Source organism: Atractosteus spatula, chromosome 7 (assembly GCF_055471065.1).
Source record: "Atractosteus spatula isolate fAtrSpa1 chromosome 7, fAtrSpa1.hap1, whole genome shotgun sequence".
In the NCBI taxonomy this organism is placed as follows: domain Eukaryota; kingdom Metazoa; phylum Chordata; class Actinopteri; order Semionotiformes; family Lepisosteidae; genus Atractosteus; species Atractosteus spatula.
Window position 1 is genome coordinate 40,513,369 of NC_142712.1, and position 22,990 is coordinate 40,536,358.

At 45.5% G+C, this 22,990-nt stretch overlaps 1 protein-coding gene across 6 annotated transcripts in view; it reads right to left on the bottom strand.

Moving 5' to 3' along the window:
- Positions 1-219: 219 nt before the first annotated feature.
- sox13 (SRY-box transcription factor 13) overlaps positions 220-22,990 on the bottom strand; it is a 40,714-nt gene continuing 17,943 nt past the window's right edge. For 2 of the 6 annotated variants that reach the window (XM_088921225.1, XM_088921221.1), the window contains exons 2-14: positions 15,356-15,554; positions 14,608-14,713; positions 14,213-14,299; positions 13,671-13,843; positions 12,980-13,048; positions 12,707-12,821; positions 10,092-10,168; positions 8,942-9,089; positions 7,506-7,606; positions 6,892-6,991; positions 6,129-6,299; positions 4,019-4,235; positions 220-3,427 (exon numbers count right to left, since the gene is read on the bottom strand). In XM_088921225.1, coding sequence (XP_088777351.1) covers positions 3,160-3,427; positions 4,019-4,235; positions 6,129-6,299; positions 6,892-6,991; positions 7,506-7,606; positions 8,942-9,089; positions 10,092-10,168; positions 12,707-12,821; positions 12,980-13,048; positions 13,671-13,843; positions 14,213-14,299; positions 14,608-14,713; positions 15,356-15,553 — 1,830 coding nt within the window. In that variant the 5' untranslated portion in view covers position 15,554 and the 3' untranslated portion in view covers positions 220-3,159. Of the gene's footprint in view, positions 3,428-4,018; positions 4,236-6,128; positions 6,300-6,891; positions 6,992-7,505; positions 7,607-8,941; positions 9,090-10,091; positions 10,169-12,706; positions 12,822-12,979; positions 13,049-13,670; positions 13,844-14,212; positions 14,300-14,607; positions 14,714-15,355; positions 15,555-17,787; positions 17,814-22,505; positions 22,580-22,990 lie in introns of those variants that run through there. The other 4 variants (XM_088921220.1, XM_088921222.1, XM_088921224.1 and 1 more) reach the window with 4 other exon arrangements.

Consider the following 22,990-nt stretch of genomic DNA (forward strand, 5'->3'; position numbering starts at 1 on the left):
TGAAGGTTTACATATCCGTTACAGGCAAGGTTATGATTTGGGATTGACGTTCTTGATTGCATTTTCCATAGTTAATCGTGTACCAGAACTTAAAAAACCAGCCTTCCAAAATACCTGTTTTCTAATGGGCGTTGCATTAGGACATCTGCTGTACTTTGCTTTCTCACGCTTCATGCTTCTCTCTCCCTAACTTTCTAAAATCCAACACGCGACACCGACTTCCGCTTGCAAGAATTCTTTATTGCCTTCAAAAACAAAACACTCAGAAACATGTAAATAATACATGAAATATACACCTTGAATTACGCAACCACTTATAAACAAAATATATTTCTATGTCTGTATTTACAGCAATAGCAATAATAACCAACCCATTTGAATTTGTTGAAATTAGTTTTCAATTTAAAAAGTTTTAAAAAATGACGTTCAGAAAATTCCAGCATTCCTAGGGAGAGGTCCGACTTGACGGTCTCATTAGAGCAGTCTTACACAGGCCCGTGTGTGCTGCCCGACCGGTCAACAGCTTTAAGAAGAAAGACTCCTTTCCTAAAACGTAATCTCAGTAGTTTTCAGTGTTAGAAAGGTGATCATTAAGAACATGAGAAGTACCCCTCCCCCCAAGAGTATTTTTCCTCGGGGCCCTACTGTCAGACTTGAACAAAATGACGGGAAAAGGACAACATGGGGTTATCAACATCTTTTCGCAGTTGAAAATTCGAACCAGCAGGTGGCGCTGTTCACCGCGTTTAAGTTTCTAGGACCGCAAACCAAGTTCTCTCCCCGAATACAAAAAACACGTCACATTACAGCATGTATGAATGGAAAGAATACATACAAAGCAAGTAACAATAAACTTAATTTAAATAAATATACGATAGATTTAGAAAAATACAGTTTAACCCAATGGCGGAGGTACTTGGATTTTTATTTTGGACTTTAAGAAATCTAGTTGTATATAAGGCTGCCAACAACCTCGATGTACACAAACCTTAAAGGAGATCTGTGCATGTTTAATATACATGTATATGTGCTCGCCGATCAGCTTCAGTTATGCCCCACCTATTTGCGTATTTATTAAAATCTATCTCAGTATGCAAACTAAGTTATGGACGCAGTGATTAATGATTCCAGACTCGCAGGTCTGAAGCAGACACGAGCACGTGCACGTGTACACAGTTAACAGAGCAGAGGCACGTTCGTCATGTGCTGGCTTGGCGAGAGTAAATCATTTTAACAGTTTTGTTTAATACCGCTACAAAAATCGTGTAAGTGCATGATCAAAGCTGAGGTGTGTGTGTATATATATATAATCAACAATTAAGTGGGAGACTTTTCCATTCGTTTAAAAAAATCTGCCTGCCATAAGATCATGTATCATCTGTTCAAGATACTTCACATTTTGCCAAAACCTCGTGGTAGAGCAGACTTAATAAATAGAAAGTATGTAGTATTTCTATATACACACTTATACACCTACAGCTTTTTGAAATGGAGACTGGTGTCACACAGTGCATCTTGCAGGCTGTTTTTGTAAGCCTGTTACTTTTTTTCTGGCAGGAAGGCTAGGGTTTTGCGATTGATTGCATCTTCCGGTTTTGGTATCCATGAATTCCTTTTTCACCATGGCGGGCAGGTTTTGTTTCAGGTTACCTCACTTCTGTACAGTTAAACCCAAGACATACAGCCTGATCCTTTTCCCCTTCCCCACCCAAAAACACCTGCAGGATGTCTCCTGTTCAAATAGGGGGTAGTATTTGGAAGGTTATGTGTTCTGCTTCATTCTTATTGTTGTTCGGCTCATGCTTTCTTCAACGGTCCAACAGCTGAACTTGGAACATATCCCGAATCCCTAATCAATACTTCACTCTTTTCATAAGCCTTTATTTACTGTGCTTCAGATACGTCTGCCAGAGTGGCTATATCTGCTTGGAGAACTCCTTTACTGAATGGCTGTCATTTTGTTTTCAAGAGGTTACAGATGTATGGATATTAAAGGTGTTAATAACATTATGAGGCCTGTAGAAAGGAGGTGATTGGCTGTCTAATTAATTGAAAAAGCTGTAGCAGCACAGTCTTTACATGTTTGCTAGGGAAGATGGACATTTGTGACTTCTCTCTTTCTAGATTCAGAATCTCCAAGGTGTTAATCCTCGAGACTGTGGGTTTGAATGTCTCTAAAGTGTTCTGGTCAAACTATCTACCTCCTTTTAAAGCTCTGTCTGTAATCTACAACCTAGAGATCTGCTCCACCATATTGTGACGCGCTGTATGGAGAATATGTAGTACCTGCACTGATGGCAGAGCAACATTCTCCTACTACACTGGATCCAAAGCATTTTCCTTAGGTGTTTAAACTACGATTTTAATGTTTATTTGAAAGTCCATGTGAAAATGCATAGTTCTTGGATGATCTTAAGGCCTTTTAACCTTATAGGCTACAATGTCACTTATGGATCAAGAACTGCTATTATTGTCTGTGTGATTACTATTACACAAATGGAAAGTAAATAGGTGCTTCTCTATACAAAGGGTTATAGGAGTCTACCCAGTTCTGTTTTCAAATTGGATACCTTGGCTACGTTCAAAGAGCGCTTGACAAGACCCACAGATCAATTGGCCCATGAGCTGAATAACCTCCCCTTATCTACAATCTTCTCGATGTTTCTGCATTGCCATTTGTGTTTTCTCAGGTAAATCTTCCCAGAAGTGCGGGGATAGTCTCTGAAGTAATCTAATGAAATATTGTGAACGTAGCTCTTAATTCCGAAAACTCCGTTTCTGATCTTTATATTCACAAAGATGTAGAAACCTTACAAAAAAATAAATAAAGCAAATAAATAGAGCCGGTCTGATCGCGCCTTTGCTCTGCTCTGAGCTAGGTTCATCCACGTCTCGGAGTGAAATCTGCAAAGCTCTCCTGACGGTGAGACAGGGACTTGCTTTGTGTTTCAGTGGGGTTTTAAGAGCGTAGGGGAGGATTCTGTTCACAAACACTGTGTTTATGTTCCCCATTTTTAAAAATAGCAGGGAGTTTTACCCCTTGAGCCCCTAAGATTTCAAAAACGTATAGATCCTTCAAACCCAGAGTGTCGTCGAGGTTTAGAATTAAGAAAAAAAGGCAAAATTAAAACTGCCGACTCCTGGCTGGCCTCCTGGGCCTCAGTCAGTGAGGACCACCAGCTCGCCCTCACTGCGCTCCCCCGGGTTGCTGTCCTCCCCCTCGCTGTAGGGGTATCTCTCCGCAGGCGGAGGCGGCGGAGGGGCTCTCCCCTCCCGCTCGCGGGGCTGAGAGGGGCGCGGCTCCAGGGTGCGGGGTAGGTACCTCTCCAGCAGGGCAGGGTGCATAGGCAGGCTGCTCAGGGACACGGGGGGGCTGGGGTACTGTGGCTCCGCGGAGGAATAGTGATGCAGCTGCTGCTCGGACTGGCTGAAACACACAGACGTGCACAGACAGGGGTCAAACCAGCGGAGCAGAGCCCGTTACAGAGGGAGGAGCCCGCGGGGAAGACCTAGCAAAATCAGGACCTGCTTTGGAACGGCTGTCGTGTGTTTCACTTTCGCTTTTCAGCTTCACAGAGAGATAAAAGCAAACATGAGCATGGTTTGTATTTCTAATTGAATTTGCATTTTGAGGTGTTCTGTGACACACGATCATAATTTAAACCATTTCTGTTTATACGTTTGTGCTGTAATTGATGTGTTTGCATGCCATACCAACGAGCAGCCCACAGGGCAGGGAGAGCTGTCTCCTCCTGCTGTCCTGAGCTCTCCACATCTAGCTCATCACTTCAGGATAAGAGGGCCACCTCAAACCATCCATCCGTTCTCTTACCCCTTCTTCCAGTTTGGAGTCATGGGCGAGCTGGAGCCTATCCCAGCAAGCACCAGGCACAGTGCAGCAGCGCGGGGCACACATCACAGACTGACTCGGACCAGGTCTCTCGAGGACCTTTGTCACGACTTTGCTTATTTAATGAATACCCCCCCGCCCCGCCCCGTGGATGAGAGAGGATCTCACCTCCCTGTGTAGCCGCCTCGCTGCTCCTGCCTGCGGCTCTTCATCATGGCCTTGTACTCCCCGACGCGCAGCCGCCGCCCCTCCACGATGCAGGTGCGCTTGGGCCGCGGCTTGTACTTGTAGTCCGGGTAGCGCTCCAGGTGCTGCCGGCTGAGCCGCGCCTGCTCCTCGTAGTACGGCTGCTTCTCCTGGTTGGACATGGCTTTCCAGCGCGAGCCTGGGAGACACACAGGAGGCGCACTGTTGGGAGGGCTCCCTGGCAACACCGCGCGGGTCTGTCCCGATACTGCCCCTCTGAGTCAGGCCTGATGCACTAACAACCCCCCCCGCCCCCCCAACATCGCTAATGATCCGCACTGATCCCATGCATTCCGGGATCCAAGATCGAGGAGCGGTAGGGATGTCCACAGCCTGGCTGGATTCCTGCTGCAATCATTAAAAGTTTTATAAAAGGTGGCAGGTTGAGATCGGTGGCTACATAGTTACTGGAAATAGTAGGCAAGGCTGTGTGTGTGTGTGTGTGTGTGTGTGTGTGTGTGTGTGTGTGTGTGTGTGTGCGTGTGCGCGTGTGTACTGTTGGGGTTTCTCTGCACAGCGTATTGAGAACTCCAAGCAAGATTTATTTTAATTAGCACCTTTCAAAGAGCGTACATATTGCGCGCAGCATGAAGAAGTGACTGGGCTGCCTGCTGTAGTTTGTGGCATGCTGGGGTCTCACTGCAATCGTAGTGCTAGGAGGGAAATGAATGAACAGAGGCAGCCTGCGTGTTAAGATCGGCAATTGTAGTCCTTTCATTCGTTTTGCAATCTGTTATTAGTCTGTGTGCACTTTAGCCCGTATTGCCAACAGACTTCAGTGACTGAACAGCAGCGTGTCGTTTCTTACAGCTCTGATGCAGGTGAAACAGAAACATTAACTCATATCCCTGCTTAGCAGTTAATAAGTAGCAGCAAGTCTCTGAGGGGCTGTGGACGGCAGGCAGCTCCATGTTCCCAATTACAAAACTCGGGAAGGGAGGGGATGGGGAGGATTTAATGTGGTTGAGCTGTGCCACTGCCTGGGAGCCCTGTAGAATGGAAGGGAATGTCAGTGTTCCGGAACAGGAAGAAGAGGAACGGGGAGAGCTGACAGGCAGTGCTGAGACACCCAATCTGTGCGTGTAGGTGGGAGGGGGAGGGGTGATGCTCTTGTGCACCCTGTTGTGCCGGAGAGCAGCAGGTGTCAGTCCTAAAATAAACCAGCGTTCACAGGCTGACGCAAGCACGGGCTCACACGCCCACCTCGCCGAAGGCAGCGCTGGGAGAGCAGAAGCGGGAACAATGCGGGCGGACCGGCATGTTGTTAGGGAGGGAGACAGAGGTTATAGCCAAAGATAGCACAGAAGGGCCTTGCAGAGAGAGAGAGAGAAATCAAAGAGCAAAGTGCAAGTCTGTGGGAGTGTAGAAGGGAAGTACAGAAAAAGGAGTGCATGAGCGATAGGACACAAAATAATACTCGAATCAAAAAAAACTTCAAGCCTAGTAACAAATTTAAGCCTGAGCCTAAGGTAAAACTGTATTGCCCCTGTGAAACAGCACTCTATTCTCGTGTTTAATTCCCATTTCTGGAAAATTGAGCAAAGAAAAATAGAAGAATACATCTGTTTTTGTGCACTTAAGCATAAGATTGAGGATAATCAAAAGGTGATAAAAGATTTGGGCTGGAGACTGCCGAAATGTTGCAGAGCTCAAACTTCTGTCCTAGTTCATTGGAACATGACCTGAGAAAGGACAATTGCAGAATGGAAGCACTGTTTTTGATTTCATCAGAATGTTTCTGCTCATCTCGGGGCTATTCTGAGTGTGAGGTTATCGTTTTCTTTCACAGAACAGGTTCTGCCACCTTGCATTTGGACTGTAACTCTTTCAGTACAATTTTAGGTTGCAATAATCGTAACTCTACATTAACCCTTCATGGGTTTGCAGGCCAGGAAGCCTGGGCTCAGAAAGGAACTGGACCAAGCTGGAAGACGCGAGTGGTAGAAATCTGATTTCAGGTTTTGTGCCTAAATTGACCAATCTAATTGCTCTGAGTGAAAAACATTCTTGTGGTTCTGCCAAGAAGGCTCACCTAGGATCTTGCTGATGCTGGAGTTGTGCATATCCGGGAAGGCCTGCAGAATGCGCCGCCGCTCGTCTTTCGCCCACACCATGAAAGCGTTCATTGGCCGCTTGATGTGTCCAGCAGAGGGCGTCCTGCCTTCTGGGTACCCACCACAGCCCGCTGCTGACAGGGTCCCTGCTGCAGAGCCAGAGAAACCGATGTTCTGTTGGTTTGTTACCTCTACAAAGCACAGAACGATTTCTTGACCTTGAATTTTATATTCAGTAAAATCTCCCTGTATCGCCCCCATGTGGCATGTTAAGGGTACTGCAAAAACTACCATCACATACAACACAATAGAAATTATTGACAGTATTGACAGTTGCTGATGTATGAAGCAGATGATGCACTATATTGCACTCGTATTATAGACATATGCCCTTTGCAACTAAACATATAAGTTATAGTTTGAACATGACTGAATGCTGCACCGTGAACAGGCCAATCAGCTTGTGGCCTTTGTCCTTGACCTATTTGAGGAAACCTTTTATTTTCCCAGTTCAGTGTGCCTTGACTAAGCTGCACTAAACTGCTTCACACAGCCCAGTTAATACATGAGGCTGAATTCTCCACGTGGCTGAATTGTGGGCAAAATGCCAAGCTAACTCATTGAGAAACTATTAGCCTAAAGGGAAATGAGGATCAAGGTACAATAGTTCAGGAGTTTTATGTAACAATGCCCAGCATAACAGCAAGACTGCAACACCCCCATTTCTGCAGGGATACCTACCCTCTGAATCGCTGCTGTGGTGGTCCTCAGTGGTCCGGGATGGGGCTTGGCCTTCTTCTGTCCTCTCTCCCTGCATGGGTCCTTCTCCTTGACTCCAGTCCTGCCACACAGAAGACAGCCTTGTCAACAGAGGGCTCCCTTAGGACAGAGGCAAGACTCCTCCCCTGGGCTCTTTCAGAAGCCTGTGCATCCAAACAGTCAGCAGTATTTGGATTGCCAGTTCAGAGGCTATGGGTTAATCACTCTGGATCTCCTCCCTCAGTCACTGAGCGGTTCAATTGGTGGGGAAAATCCATTATATAAGTGGGCCCAGCTTATGCACGTGAAAGTAGGGTGGGCGTCAAGACACTTAGCACATCCTCATATAAAAAGAACCAGGCCAAAGCTTTGCTGAGAATGGAGATGTTCAGGTCTGCTGGTGAAACGCTAGGCAGAATAGCAGGAGTGCCATGAGCCTAAGGAGCGTGGGTGGGCAGGGTTAGCCACAGCAGGGCACAGGAAGTGTTCTGACAGCACTGGCCCTGCTCGGAGTGGGCGCGGGCATGTGCCACAGGAAGCCTGCGACGGCTCCGTCTGTAACGGATCTCGCGGGTCTCCGCCGGCCTGCGTCTCACCTTCCTGGAGGAGCTCTCCCGCTCGCCGTCGCCGTGGCTCCGCAGCAGCTGCCGGGCGTCGTGGATGGCCTGTGTCACCACGTCGCCCTCGCCCAGGAACCCTGCGTCCCAAACAGGACAGGACAGGTCAGGACCCGATTACGTGGAGCAGCCTTGGCCCGTCATGTCAAGGTCTCATTTCACGAACCAAACAGTGAAGCGTATTGCATGCAGGAGAGGCCGCGAAGGGTCTTTGATCTCCCTGATAGCAGTGACAACTTGAGCTCTTGTTCATCAGAAAGATTACAAACAAGAGGAGGCTGTTCAGCCTATCTGGCCCATTTGATAGTAAGTAATTAACTGATCCCAAGATCTCATCCACCTGTTGCTTGAAAGAAGCCAGGGTATCGGTTTCAAATTACAAGGCTGCACAGCTCATTGCATGTCCCATAACCTGTTGTGTAAAGATGTCTTGAAAGAAACTAAGGTACTGGCCTCATCAACATGACTGTTTTCCCTTCAGCCTGTGCACTTTTGCTCCATTCTGTTTTGTAGTATGGTGCTAGGGTACACCTATGGCAACATGATCTAGGAGTCCCAGTACAGAGTACTGCACATGGGATGTAGCTTTTTTTAACCTAAACTGGATTAGACTGTGAGCCAGTGTATTTCAAGTACAGTATATGGCCTGCCATTGTGGCAGCAGGAGTGATCTGTAGCACTCGGGGCCTGAGGATAGTGGCAGGGGAAAATGCCATCAGGTCTGTTACACTGCCACCTCTTAGACTCTGTCAAGTCAGTTTAATGATAATTAATACTGATCGGTAGTTCAGTTCATGGAAAATATCAATAAGATAATATTTTCAAAACCCAGTATTTCTTTTTAATTATGCATCAGAACTATTGCTGTTGAGGTTTCCAGGATGCACAGAGAATAAGTTCCATTTCTGTGTGGGCTGACTGACGTGTCTGAGCTCACTTTCTCCTGTTTAAAAAAAATACTGCCTCTGTTTTGCCTTTTTATTTTTCAGTGCCTCAGAATATACGATGCTAAGAAATACACACATTGAAAATGAGGCTTTCTGAGATAGGAAAGACTTGCTGCAGGTCTCTCTTCTCTCTTCTTTTGAAGGGACTTTCACAACTAGTGTTCTGCAGTATTGCTGTGAATGTGTAAAACATATCTGTATTGGAAAGCAGAATCTTTTTTGGGGGAATAAATGACCAACATCCTGGCTGATATGATGTTTAGAGTGGTCTTGTAGGATGTCATGTCACATAGGCGTGGACACCCTGTGAGACTTTAGGTGGTTGCTGTTCAAAAAGGGGACTACCAGTAGTCAAGTGGCTTTACAGCTTTTCTGGCTGACAGTTTAGTGTGCAGTTGAACAAGCTGTATCCGTGCGAGAGCCTTATCTTATCCAGACTGTGCTGGGGGGTCAGCTCGTGTGACTGACCCAGGGAGAGCGCTGTCCTGCGGGGGCTGTGCTGCCGGTCCAGGGTGGAGCCGTATCCTGGGGGCAGTTCCAGGGCCTGGGGGCTGGGGGTCTTCCCCAGCTCCAGGGGCTTGGACTTTGAAGTCAGGTTAAGTGGCTGAGGCGCTTCCTGGAAAAGAGAAGCCCCGCATTGAAGTTTTCAGCAGTTTGAGTCCTTGACATTAAGAGAGTGTGGGCACATTGCACACTCTGCAGTTGTAATGGGCTGTCAGCAAACTGTCCACAGAAAAAGGTGGGCCAATAGGATCTGCTATTTGTTTATACAGCTTTGGTAAGTTTAATAAATGAATGCCTATGCTTTCAACCTATTTTAGAGGTTGCTACTAAAATGCATGCCAATCTTGATATTGCCTTCTGCTCCCAAGGTAACACGCTGTCAATCACAGCGAGTGCCCCAGCTCTGAGCAGCTAGTGAAGTCTGTCGCACTGCAGAGAATGAATTACTCTGTCAGCGGGATTTCCACCGGGGGTGGGCAATCGTGTTACTGGGGTCTCATATGTCTGCAGGTTCCCATTCATTCTTAGCTGTTAACCTAATTCAGCTCATGAAGGCACTAATGGGACCAGTTTTATTTCTTCCAGCTCATCAAGGCTGTGGTTTGGAAGAGCTCGAAGAATCCCGCAGACGCTAGGGCCTGCCCAGGGCCGGGATTGTCCACCCTGGTTCTGCACCATACTCGTGACCTGCACTCCCCAATTCAGACTAGTCGAGGCAAACTCTCCAGCTATTGTTTATCCCAGTTTTAACATCAATCAAGATCAAATTAAGCAAGAGCTTTTTCTTTATGATGACTCCTTTTAAAGCTTCTGTGCTGAGTGTTGGTCCGGAAAAAATACTGAAATGTGATCTTGAATAGCATGATTCTAGCAGAGCGGTACTTTCTGCAAAACATCAATTTAAACAATGCTTAAAGTATCTGCTAGGTACATGGCATGCAGAATTTTGTAATGCTGTACCCTCGTAACCTCATTTTAGAAACTGCTTATGACTCATGATGTCCTCAGTTCTTGCAGGGTCTCCTCTCTCCAAGCCAACTCACTCATGGTTTTGACTTCATCATAAACCACTTCTCTAATCTGCAATATGTACCAAGGATAAGAGACACAATACCTGCAGGTGGACTGGTCCACTGGACCTCTTCACAGGGGTGGAGTGTGAGTTAGGGAGTAGTTGCATGGGATAGTCTACTGGAAACGGAAGTGAACAACAGCATTAAAAACAATTCTTTTCTGATCTGAAACATTCAGCAGAGGAGCAGGAGTCCCCAACTCTGGTCCTGGAGAGGCACAGGGTCTTCTTGTTTTTACTGTACCTGAGATCTCTGACTTGGTGAAGCTGATTTTTGGGATCTCTTAGTCATGATCACAATGATCATAGGCATTGGCTGAAGTGTGGGGCTGTCCAGGACCATGGTGGCAGACCATTTCACAAATAGGACTATGATAGTTTGCAGTCTTTGTTTTAATTCAGAAAACAATAAAAAGTAACATTGTGGTAGATTCGGGGGTGTGGTGGCTAAGGATCTGCGCCTGTGGCTGGACGGTTGCCGGTTCGAATCCTGCAGCCGGTAGAGGAATCCTACTCCGTTGAGTCCCTGGCAAGGTCCTTAACCCCAACTGCTCCAGGGGCGCCGTATAAATGGCTGACCCTGCGCTCTGACCCCAAGCATCTCTCTCTGTGTCTGTGTGTCTGTGTGGCTCACGGAGAGCACGTTGGGGTATGTGAAAAGACAAATTCCTAATACAAGAAATTGTATATGGCCAATAAAGTGGTCTTATCTTATTCACAAGTTAAGGACAATTTTAATAAACGTGACATCTCTCTGCCTTGGTCTGTCACACATAACTAAAGGCAGGAGGGTTTCATCCTACAGCTCAAGGAAGTAGTGAATAAATGTCTCATCTCCCCTTTTGCATTTAAATACAAATTTGCATCTTTGTTATGGCATCTCAACTGAAAGTTTCCACAATGGGGCTCATTGATGTCAATGGACAATTGAGTCCAGGTTTGTGTATGTAGTTAATTCTGCACCATAACTCCCTCACAGTAATGAAAACAAAACATTTGCATGTTCTAGCCTGTGGTGTGACCCAGCCTTTCTTCTTTTGTTGATTTTTTTATGCGAATCTGGGTATTTAATGTGATGGAACCACATCCTTGTCTACTTCTAGAAAAAATGTATGAAGGTATCTTGGAAAACGTCCCACTCCATGTGAGTCTTTTATAGCTTCTCTTACTGTATTCTGATTCTATCATTTTTATGATAATTAAGTGGGGAACAACTCGGCGTGGAGACAGGTTGGTTTTTACTGCTGTCTCACAGATCTTGGATCCTGGCTTCAGTTCCAATCGCTCAATCATTTGCTATAGCAACCTTCACAACACTTTGCCACAAAGTGCTTTACAGATTTCTATAGTGGTTAACAATATATCTACATAACAGCATTTGACAATTGGGCACAGAGATGAAGAAGACAGAAACTCCCAGCGATGAAACCTCTGGGGATCTCTGGCCCATTATGTCTTCCCTTTCAAGACAAAAAGGTTTGGAGTTTCAGCATGGGGCAGTTCTATGTGGAGTTTGCATGTTGTCTATGATGGTTCTCTCTGGGCGCTACAGTTTCTTTCTGCCTCCCAAAGAAATGCAAGTCAGATCAACTGCTATGCCCTGAATTGACAGGGATCGGCAGTCTGAAATTCAAGATTTAGTATGGACTCAAAAATCTTTAGATCGATCCCAAAATCTGAACTTTCCCTAGCACAGAACAATATGAATGAAGTTCTCAGCAAGAGAAAGTAATGGGACCCATTTAATCAGGCATCGTAGCGAAGGTACGTTCAAAGGTATGAAGCTAGCGTTCACCTCTGAGTGATAAGTAAGAATGTGAACAAATTGCAGCAAGCACAGTCTCTGGACATCATTTTACTATTTGGGCTTACTATTTTGCTGAGTGCTCTTCTCTCTTTTGAGAAAAGGCCTTTCTCATGTAAGTAATGGAGCAAAAGGCCTTACTATGAGATCATTGGGATTTTAGTCATGATTTGGATGCACTTCCCAGACCTGCAAATTAGCATGGCATATGTAATGACTAAATGTGAGGCTGATGGATTACCTTAAATTTAAACAGCTGTTAATTCATCCTTTAATGGAGCTTTACTGTTCCTTTCATGCAAGAGCTGCCATGTTTTGCAGGGCGAAACAGACCCCTTGGGTAAGGTTTTGCATATCGGCTGCTGTTCAGTGACCAGTGTGTACCTGCCCCACATCCCAGTAGATGATTTAACAAGAGTGAGGAAGCACTGAAGCTCATGAGGTGTGCTGTTAGCATAGGAGGGAAATTTGATGCATGTGCCCATAGGCACTCTATGATATTGAGATTGGCTTGCACACTCTGAATTGGCTTTCAACCCTCCTGCATATGCATATTCTCCTAGTGTTTGTGGTTAAGAACTAAGGAACATGCCATATAACCTAGGAATCTGACTGTATTGATAAATGTACGTGAAGAATGTCAAACAAGATCAGGCATCTGCTGAATTGCTTAGATGAAGGGAGGCCTAGTTCTTTAACTGGAAATGAAATACTGAATACTTTTCTGTCCTAATTCCATCTTTGTTTAAAAAAAAACATACATATTCTAGACAGGAGAGCTGTAAATTCTCTTAACATTTTAAATAAGAAATGTTTCCATAGTGAGGAACTGGGCAAGGTGCAGCTCACTCACCTGGCTTGCAGGGAATGGGCTGAATAGGCAACCCCATCTGAGGGTCAGAGGTCACAGGAAGTGGCTGTGCATTGTGATGGAATGCGGGAATCATCACGTAAGGCATATTCACCTGCTAAAACAGGCCACGGAAAAGGTGTTAAGGCACAGCCACTCGAATTGGTAAAGGACGGTGTAGTAGTTCAGTGCCTTTCTGCAACATGTGAAATTAAAACAAGCTTCATGATTAACCGGTTTAGTCTCTGGTAAAGGTGCAGCTGGGAGGATAAGTACCTGTATTTGCTGTTGAAGGAGGTTTATTTTGTGCTGCTGTTGAATCAACTGCTGTTGCTGCTTTGCAATCTGCAAGAGACATTTTAAAATACTTCAATTGCTGGGGCATTTCTGGAGCAAATTTTACAAAAATGTGAATGTTTTTCCAGACCTCCTCCCAACACACACCACCACCATCACTGGTCCCACACTCTGGGTTTCTAACAAAAATCTCCAGATTAATGTTGAGGGAGGACAAGATCCTCCTTCCTTTTATCCACAGTGCAAACATTCTCCTTTAAAACCGACCAGGAGAGTTGCTGGTTCTGGTTCTACCAATGCATCGAGCAGCACATCTCCAACAGGAAGAAAATTAATTCTTTGAGACAACATGATAATGAATTTGCTTTTCTTGTGATCTTTGTTTTGTACATTTTTAAAATCCCCTGCCTTTGTTCTTTGATTTATTCATGGAACTACCATCCTTTAGAAGTCTCCCATGCTACATACAGTATGCATGTTGTTTCACCTTTCATATACTGTGCTCGTAACTCAGTCACCTGTGGTCTCTATCATTCTTCACCATATCTCTATTCCATAGCATGCATCTGTAGTACTTGGATCATTCCCATTATATAGCACAGCAGATTTTCGTAAGAGATCTTTCTCCATGGAGCGGTGAGCACTGTTGAAGAATTTCCCCCAGCATTACCTGTTCCTGTTGCTGCCTGGCCAGCTCCATCTGCTGCTGCTGCTTCTCGAAGAGCAGGGCTGCCATGTTCCGCTGCTCGGAGTGCGCGCTCAGGAGCTGCTCCCTCAGGCTGGACAGCTGGTTTATCATCACCACCAGCTGGAGCTCCTTTTCCGCCAGGCTCTCGGGGGTTCCTGACAGACAAACGGAGACAGGGTCAGTGCTTCAGCGGTCACGAGATCTTGTCCGCAAGGGAAAGACGGAATCCAGGCAGCTCTTCTACATAGATGCATCTACTTCAGGCTCAGTCTAACTGATGGTGGGCAGGTGAATTTAGGTCAGGAAGAGCAGAAGGGGTTTCCTCACAGAGCTGTGGAACAAACTACCTGCAGTCACATTGTTGTGGTAGAAGATGCTTCAAACAGCCTTACGTGTTACCAATCACAAAAGGTCAGTATTTTACCTTTTTTTATTTGTAGTTTATATCATTTCAAGACCTATTTATTGCAAATTCTGAAAGCAAGCGAAATTGGTCGAATATGGTGAATCCAGGTGCTCCTTACCTTTCAGTTCTGCGCTGCTGGCTGAGCTTTTCCCCAGCAGTTTCTCTCTCCAGTCGGTGCTCAGCAGCTTCTCAATGGTTGGCATCACTGCACAAAAACAGTCAACACTCAGTATGTATCTGGGACTGTGCCAGGCTTAAGAGGGACTCTAGTGCCAAAACAGAGCCTACAAACCATGCACTCAAACGGACTCGGCCTCTGTACTGTGTCCTGAACCCAGTTAAATCCGGGTTATATTATTTTTCCTTTTGCAAAGATTAAATCAGCTGAAAAAAAATCCATACCCTAAAAGATCAGGTATATTATATTGGCTAAATGGAGGGTCAAGGCATTCAAGAGAACCTGCTTCTTGCATGTAGCTCTCTAGCATAGAGAGAGGCAGGGCTGTGTCTCACCCTCGCTGATGTTGCGGTGAAACTCCAGCCTGTCCGGTCCCCTCTGTGGCCCGTCCTGCCCACATGGGCTATGTCTGTGCATCCTCTCCTCTCCTGGTGAGCCCTCCTGTAGGGACATAGTAGCTTCGATTAACCTTGCTGTATATCTGACAGGGCAGGACTCCCATCAGTTCTGATTATTGATTTGATCTACATGTTACATCAGGTTTTCAACAGTGTTTATGCAGTTGCATTTTCTTATTGGTTTTGACAATGTGGAACATGGTCAACGTCTATGGGAACATGCACACTAGAGGGAGCTAACATCAGCACCTACCAAGGGAGTGCAGGCCAGTCTTAGGGCATCAAATTGCTAGCACACCTGCCAGAGTACTACATTTCATTCACTAGTGTGGGGATCTCCAGTTCTGGTCCTACAGAGCCCTAACCCAGTGTGTTTTGTAGGTTACCGTGAAGTCTCCAATTATTAATTGAACAATTCAGTAGAGAGCTATTAAACACAACTTGTTAAATTCACCACACACTCGGAATTACAGAACTCCTCTCCCCCAAACACACGTCCAGTCCCTTCACACACACATGTAACAGCATGGTCCTGTAGTGACCATGGAGCCTGATGTGCTGTGAATGAAATGGACAAATCCATAATAACATTTCAGTAGGGCTGGACTCTGCAGTGTAGATCCATTTTAGAGAAGAGTAGGTCTTTAAAGACTCCCGTGCTGGCGTTGGCCAGTTGGGGTTTTACCGAGGGCGTGCGCACGTTGCGGGGTGTTCCCGCCTGGCTCTCGGTGCGGGTCGCGGGAGCAGGAGTGGTCCAGTCGCACGGCGAGGCTCCCTGGGGCTCCCGGCCCACTTCCCCCTCCTCCTCTTCGCACTTCACGCCAACCATCATCACATCCCTGCTGGCCTGGAGAGACGGCGGAGTGGGGCTGGGTTCACACATCCTGCCAGGAACAGGAGGGGATAGGGAGAGAGTTTGATCTTGGGTTTTAGACACAACAGGTTAAAACATAGCATATTACAGTGACGTAACCTATAATAATAATTGTTTATACTTATATAGCCCTTTTCTGGACACTCAAAGCGCTTTACAGGCAATGGGGACTCCCCTCCACCACCACCAGTGTGCAGCCCCACCTGGATAATGCCATGAAAGACATAGTGCTCCAGTACGCTCACCACACATCAGCTGTCAGTGGGGAGGAGAGCAGAGTGATGAAGCCAGTTCGTAGATGGGGATTATTAGGAGGCCATGACTGGTAAAGGTCAAGGGGAAATTTTGCCAGGACACCGGAGAAACACCCCTACTCTTTTTGAGAAAGATGCCCTGGAATTTTTAATGACCACAGAATGCAATAACACAGTTTTAGGTCTTATCTGAAGGGCAGCATCTTGGGATCGCAGGATTGTACCAAAAATGCCCTAGCGTGTTTTACCTGAAGCCAAAAAGGGCTGTCTCTCCTTGTGTTTTATATATGATTAAGAGCTTCTTATTCTTCATCTGATCTTAATCCTTTATCTTCAAGACCCGAGTATGAATTTAAGCCTTGTTTAGGAAGTTGGAGGAGTCTCTGTTGCCTCAGAATACTTCTTAAGAATAACCAAACCACCACAATGAAAACTCTACTGTGGAAAACTGGTAGCAATAAACACTCCAGACTGTGTCCAGCTAGACACTCCTACTAATAGAGAGCTGTTAAAGTCGGTTGCTTACTGTGTAACCAACTGTAGCTGGTCTGTCAACAGTAAAGACAGAGGAAAATTGTTGCCCTGTCTGAACACTGCCTTGAAGTTAAGGACTATTTATTTTACTCCAATCCAAGTTGCTCATGCCTTTTAAACATCATCCATCAAGTGCACAAGGATTTTAGATTAGCTTTCTTATTTCTAAATGAAAACTTTATAAAAAAGGTACCGGTTTTTGCAGTCAGCACTTTGAAAACTGAGAACAATAACCCGAGTGCTCTGTGCCAAGATCCTGTTGTTTTAACCTGTGCTGTGTAATATGACCCATGTAGTATCAATAACTGCTCACTTCTTGCAGAGGATTTGGATCAGTTACAGTTTAACAAGCCTTAATTCCAAATGCCTTGGAGAAAAATGAATTTGCAAGGAAAAAAGGCAAGATTTGTGACGCATTTATAAATAAAATTCTTTGAAGTGCTTCTGTACATCAACATTACACTCCAACGATGCAATGCTGATGTACAGTACAGAGGTCTAAGCCTCCAATGTCAGAGAGAGGATTCACGAGTCTCCTAACCCAAACATTGCTAATCAATCCTGCAACAGAACCCCATATAGCCCTATCTGGTCTGACAGGTTAGCAATGTAAAAAACGGCTCCCAGCAGCAAGCTCTTCAAACCTCATTCCAAAGGTCTTTGTCTTCAGAGTTGAACAGTGAAATTAAGGCCCCAACCCTTAGTATTTGTTTGAATGCACCTGATGTGCAAAGGTACTGTACAGATGTACTGTAAGGATGATGGGACCCAAACCATGTATTTGACATTTTGCCGAAGAAAGCCTTCATCAACAGCAATTCAAGATGCAGAAGGGGAATATTTTAAATAGCAAATAGAAAGAGGACTCTGATTCTCTCTGTAGGCAGGCAAAATACTTGAACGGTTCTGACCATATAAATATACCTTTATAGGGCACATAGTCATTGGCCTAGGCGCCTCTTCTTTGTATGATTAGCCACAATTAGGGAGTCCTACTTTCAGCTGGTGTGCATGGTGTACATGCACCACACACTGTGCATACTTCAAGATCGAGAGCTCAGTGCAGCTGACAGTTTAACAAGTTTTAATTCTAGAACTAGAAACCGATTAGTGTTCAGGGAATTAGCATCTGACTTGGGAGCCGGTGTGTTGTGGAGAATGCAGAAATCACAAGGTCAAGGCTAGCTGGAATTGTAAAATGGAGTGATGTGTCGCGATTTTGCAGGCCCCCAAAGTATTCTTGTAACGTCAGACATATGAAGCGGTCTGCCATGAATCCTTCTGGAGGGAAACTGCAGAACCAACAGAAACACACCAAAGCAAAACATCGTAGGTGAATGGGGGAGGTGAAGAAAAGAGTTGAAACTTTTTTTTTTACCAAGAAAATTGCAGAAAATAAACCTTAGCTTAGAGAACAGAATGAGAAGCCCAACCCTGTGGTTGTACAGCACTGACACTGCTGGTCTTGGAGGGCTGTCATGTCTTCAGTCTCTCCTCCCCCTCCAGGCTGAAGTCTGCAGTCCTGGTCCTGGGGGGTCAGCATGTCTGCAGGTTTTCCAGGTGTCTTAAAAGCACCACTACTGGGAAGAGCTGGTGTTTAAACTGGTCCAATTAATCCAATAACAACCATCATCTTCTTAAGAGTCAAGATGGTCCTCCAGGACCAGGATTGGGAATGGCTGCAGTAGAGAACCAGGACAGCTGTATTTGTAAAATAGTAAACTGGCTCATTCATAGGAGCGAGATAAATCTCCTTTGACTTCCTTTAGGTTTGCAGCAGGTAGGAAGGACTTGCACTGGCATGTATATTGGGGACATCTGACTAAGAACACAGGAAATAGACCCTATTGTATAATGATTAGGGAGCACATTGTAAATTGTAAATTACAATGGGGCATTGTAAATTGCCACAAGCGTCTAAAAATGATAAGGATACCTGAATTACTGGTTGCTTTCTGGTTCGTTATGTTTTTATTTCTGTTCTATCATCAAGCTGAATTGCAAATGATCCAAGCATATTGGCTTCAGTTGTGTGTCTTGGCACTTTATTCCTTAAAAACGACAAATCATTTCCCACTGTGGGTGCAGATTCAGTGGTGAGCCTGACAGCAGGAGGCTGAAGTAGAATCTCTCCGATGGGGTGTGGCTGCACCCAAGCCGAGTCTGGAGAGATGCTCTCTTGTGTGCCAAGGCTGTGCTCTCTTGGGAGAGCTCAGCAAAAACTTGTGCGGTAGCATTGCGTGACTTCCACCCCTTCCAGAGCCCCCAGAAGAAGACTATGTTTCGGATCTGCCCATCATTTTCTTGCAGGTTCTTTCAGTATCTCCAGTGGCAAAGGAAGAAGCATTCTAAGAATTAATGTTGTGGAATAAATCTAGTTGGGATCACTTTTTTAAAGCTTATATAAAAGCTGTTTGTATTTAAGAAGGAACCCACTCTATCCACCACTGAAGTGCAGCCCCAACCTAGGTGACACACAAAAGCCATTCTGCACCAGCAGCCTCGCTGCACAGTGCAAAACTGCTTCACCAATTGACTTAAGAGAAAACTTTTAGGGAGGCCAGGCTGTGTAAACAGGGTGGAGATTATTTAGCCAGGACTATTCTTACAAACAGTGCCATTGGATCGCTAATGACCCAAGTTTAAGATCTCCAACTTTAGCACCATGTCCCCAGTTGCCGTACGAAGGAAATTTGTTAGTGTAAAAGATCCACCTGCTGGTCCACAAACACCACTTACAGCAGCAAACCTGGTTTCCTGAGCAGGGCCTGCTTGTCTGACATTCTGATAAGATTGGACTACACGGTGATAATGCTGTGGTCAGTTATCGTGTGGAGCTGTCTGTCTGCATGCATGGATGTGGATTTATTTCCCAGCTAATATTGAGCTATCCCAGTCACAGGTTATACTGGAGATTGATGTGATCCTGTCAGCCCTGTGCCTCCACATTTTTTAAAGGAGGAAAGAAAAACAAAACCAACAAACCCAAAAAGTACAAAGAAAAAAATCCATTGTTGCAGAAAGAGGAACAAAGGAAGTGTGAACAATAGGCAAGAGATGGACAAAAGCAACACAGTGCAGGAAGCAAGGCAGAGTAATGATACAGGCCAGGAACAAACCAATATCCTCTGTTCAAAAGGGGGGAATGGGGTCTACCACTATTACGGGGGTCTCCACTGCTTTTAAATGTTTCTTGAGTGTAGCAGCTTTTTTGGGACTGAACTGCCACCAATAAGAAACTGTACCGTTCCTCCTCTGTGCTGAACTGTTCATTTGCTTTCATGAACTGTAAACTGCCAAATTCTCTTCCTTCTCCACATACAAATAAAAAGTTGTATATTCACTATATGTTGTAGCACAAAGTCGTTACAAAATGACACCCAAGTTAGTAAAGGACACCGATATATTCTCAAATACAGTATATATACCCCAATGATAAGCGCATGTAGAGAGGCCAAGATAAAGCTTGTGTTCCCATAGTTGCTCAGGGAATGGGAAAATCCGTTTGCGTAGCACTTCGTCACCTAATCCCAACCCTGCCATCACTTCATTTCACAGCTGACCAGAGAGCACTGGTTAATTCAGAGGCCCACCTGGAGTCCTCCAGGGAGCGGTCATCCCTACCTGGGTCAGTGAGGAGCAGCTCCAGGGCTTCACCGTGAGAGTTTGGCGAGAGCTGGCCTCTGGGCATTTCAGAAGCATGTTCAGCAAGACGCTGTGGAGCCTGTGAACAAGTGCAGTCCAGGAGCCTTGTTTGTGTCTGACTGCTCAGCTGGTATCCTGCTATTCTTAGTAGCCAGGCAGGCTCCTGGGGCCGTTCTTGGCAGTACCACCCTTTCCTCAGCACTCTGTGACTTCGATGCTATCTCACTTTCCCTTCTGTTCATGACTTGATGGCGGGGGGTGGCATGCCTGCCTGCCACAATGCATTTACAAAAATACCCACTGCCGTAGACTGGCAGGGCAGCCCGGAACCTGGTAAGTATTTCTGGATTTGCAGGTCTGTCTAGCGGGCTCAGTGCAGAAACGGATAGAGGTGGAGGGGCTGGCAGGCAGTGTCTGGACTCTCAACATTGCGCACATGCGCCAGCTTGGCCCGGGCAGCGAGAGAAATTGTCACAGGCCTTGGACAGGACTTTTGCATGTAGCTGACCTTTCTTTTTTTAAATAAGATTTGATAATGGTTTTGGGAAAAGCTGAAATACAAGCTTTCCTTTTAAGACCAGTTAATAAGTGTATTTGTTTCTCTGTACATAGAAATAACGTTGTGGAAGAGTAAGTGCGATCGTTCAGAATCGCTGGGAAATTGAGTCCACACAGGCGAGTTAACTCTTTAACTACATCTCCCAGCAGATCATGATAGCTGACAGAGATGGGGAAATGAGAACCTGTCCAAAATTATTAGAGATTAACTTTGTCTGCAAGAATAACCCCTGGACTGCCAGCACTAGAATATACATTTGTAATCAAAGTGCAGTTTCATCAGGCTCAAATGAAGTCCCCCCTCTCTCTAAAGACTTGATGAAGCACTGTATATTGTGATATCAGAACCTTCCAAAATTACAACCAAGCTGATAAGTGGCAACTTCTTTTGTTTGAAGTGCCCACTGGAATAAAATATTGATTTTGTTAATGCTACCAAGCTTCAAACTGTCTTAGCTATTGCTTTCTTGTTAATTAAATACCCCTCTGGATTTTCATGGGGGAAGAAAAATTAACAACAGAATTTAAAAAAAAAAATCTCCTGAACTCTTCATGGGGGGGTCGAGACATGAGGGGCGCCAGCCATGTATATTTTTATCATCGCTGCTCTAAAAGTCATAAGCAGGAAAAGATTTTAAGACTGGTAACGGAGCCTAAAACTGCCCTCTCTGATTCTTCAGGTTCACTCTTTCTGCATCTGTCACACTTTCCTGTCTTGTTCTGCATTATACCATCCAGTTTGCCTTGTGTCCTCTGTCAGCAGGGGCAAGCTGCTCCATTGCCAGCCCATTGGCTGGTGTCCTCCCAGCTTCATTCACCTTCCTAACTAATTTCAAACCACGTCCACAGTGCCCCACATGCCCTGTCACTCCCAATTATTGCTCAGCATCATCCACAGGGCAGCACACAGGCAGAACCGCATGAAACCATTTTCCTCTCCTTTGAAATAAGAGGTCTTTGAAGCCTTAGTACATTAAACCTGGGTAGAGCATGAGCAGGACTCTGGACTCGTAACTGGAAGCTTGTGGGTGGTTCAAGTCCCAGGTGAGACACTGCTGTTGTACCCCTGATCAAGGTACTTCACTCAGTTTGCGTCAGTAAAATTCCCCAGCTGTATTATTAGGTACAAATGTAAACTGATTTGGATAAGAGCATCAGCCCAATTGATCTTTTCAGCATTACTGGTTCTACCAATCATACTATCGAGCAAAAGAAAAATTGTTTTGTTTTAAAGTTTTGCATGCAATTTAAAAGCTCACAGAAAGAAAATCCTGCTCCGTAGGAAAAATGCAGGCCCCCTTACCAACTACAAACACAATCGAAACCTTTGTTTTCTGATGCACGTTTTTAAAAAAAAGATCATTCATAGTGACACATTTCTGATTCTTGTATTCTTGTAGCACCTGTATTACAATGTAGCATGAAGGGCTTGCATTGTGACACGCTTTGGAACTATGTTACAATCAAAGATACCATCTATGCAAATGCCACCCGATATCAAGAAGATATCCACTTTTCTAACTGCGGTTTTCTTTTTTTAATCCAAACCAGACACGTTTTTAACTGGATTAACTGAATGGTGCTCAAACCAATCAACATTATGGGAACACTGATTGGCACTGTGCATTAGCACCCCTTGCAGGTCGTCTCTTGGAGTACAAGAAACCGATCAGCCCTGAATAAGTTCCATAAACTTTAAAGTCACCATCGAACATTCTGTGAATTAAGAGAGACCTTATTGCTGAATTATTAGAAATTATTTTGCAATATGCCTGAGAGAAAAGGGCATCTAATGCTATCATCATCAGGTCCACTCAGCTGCCAGCTGACGGAAGAGAGAGCAGGGGAATTCTCACTGCCTCATGTAGCTCCTCCAGCTTTCACTAAAAATAATAGCAATAAAAGACGGGGGGGAATTCACCACAATCCAAGCACTAATTTTAGCACCAGTGAAACGAAAGGTTACCAACCTCTAGAGTGCGCCGTTCACTTCTGTCCCTGGGCTTGTGGCTCCAGTCTTCTACCCCGACCTTGTGGGGCAGCAGTGTGGGTCGCTGGGGACAGGGAAGCACCTCTCGGTGTCCTGGGACCGAGCCGAGAGGGTGTGCGCCGAATTTCCCCGAGTGGGGAAACGGCGGGTCTGGAATCCTTCAGAGCTCTGAGGTCAGGATGCACGTGCAGCTGGGATAGATGAAATGACAGGGCAGCCTCCGCGATGACAGCATTTGCATGAAATGTACATCCAGCCCTGCTTGGGTTTTGCAATGCCCTAGAGAGGTGACGGCTACTCTCTCAGGAGCTCAGCCGCCTGCTGGGCTTTCCAGAGGGGCTCAGTAACTGGTACTGTGCAGAACTAGGGGATTCTGAGCAACACGGATCCACAGACTCCCTATGTTCTCCACTCTGGGTGTAAGGGGACAGTCAGCTCTGGAATTCTATCCCCGAGGATATCGGA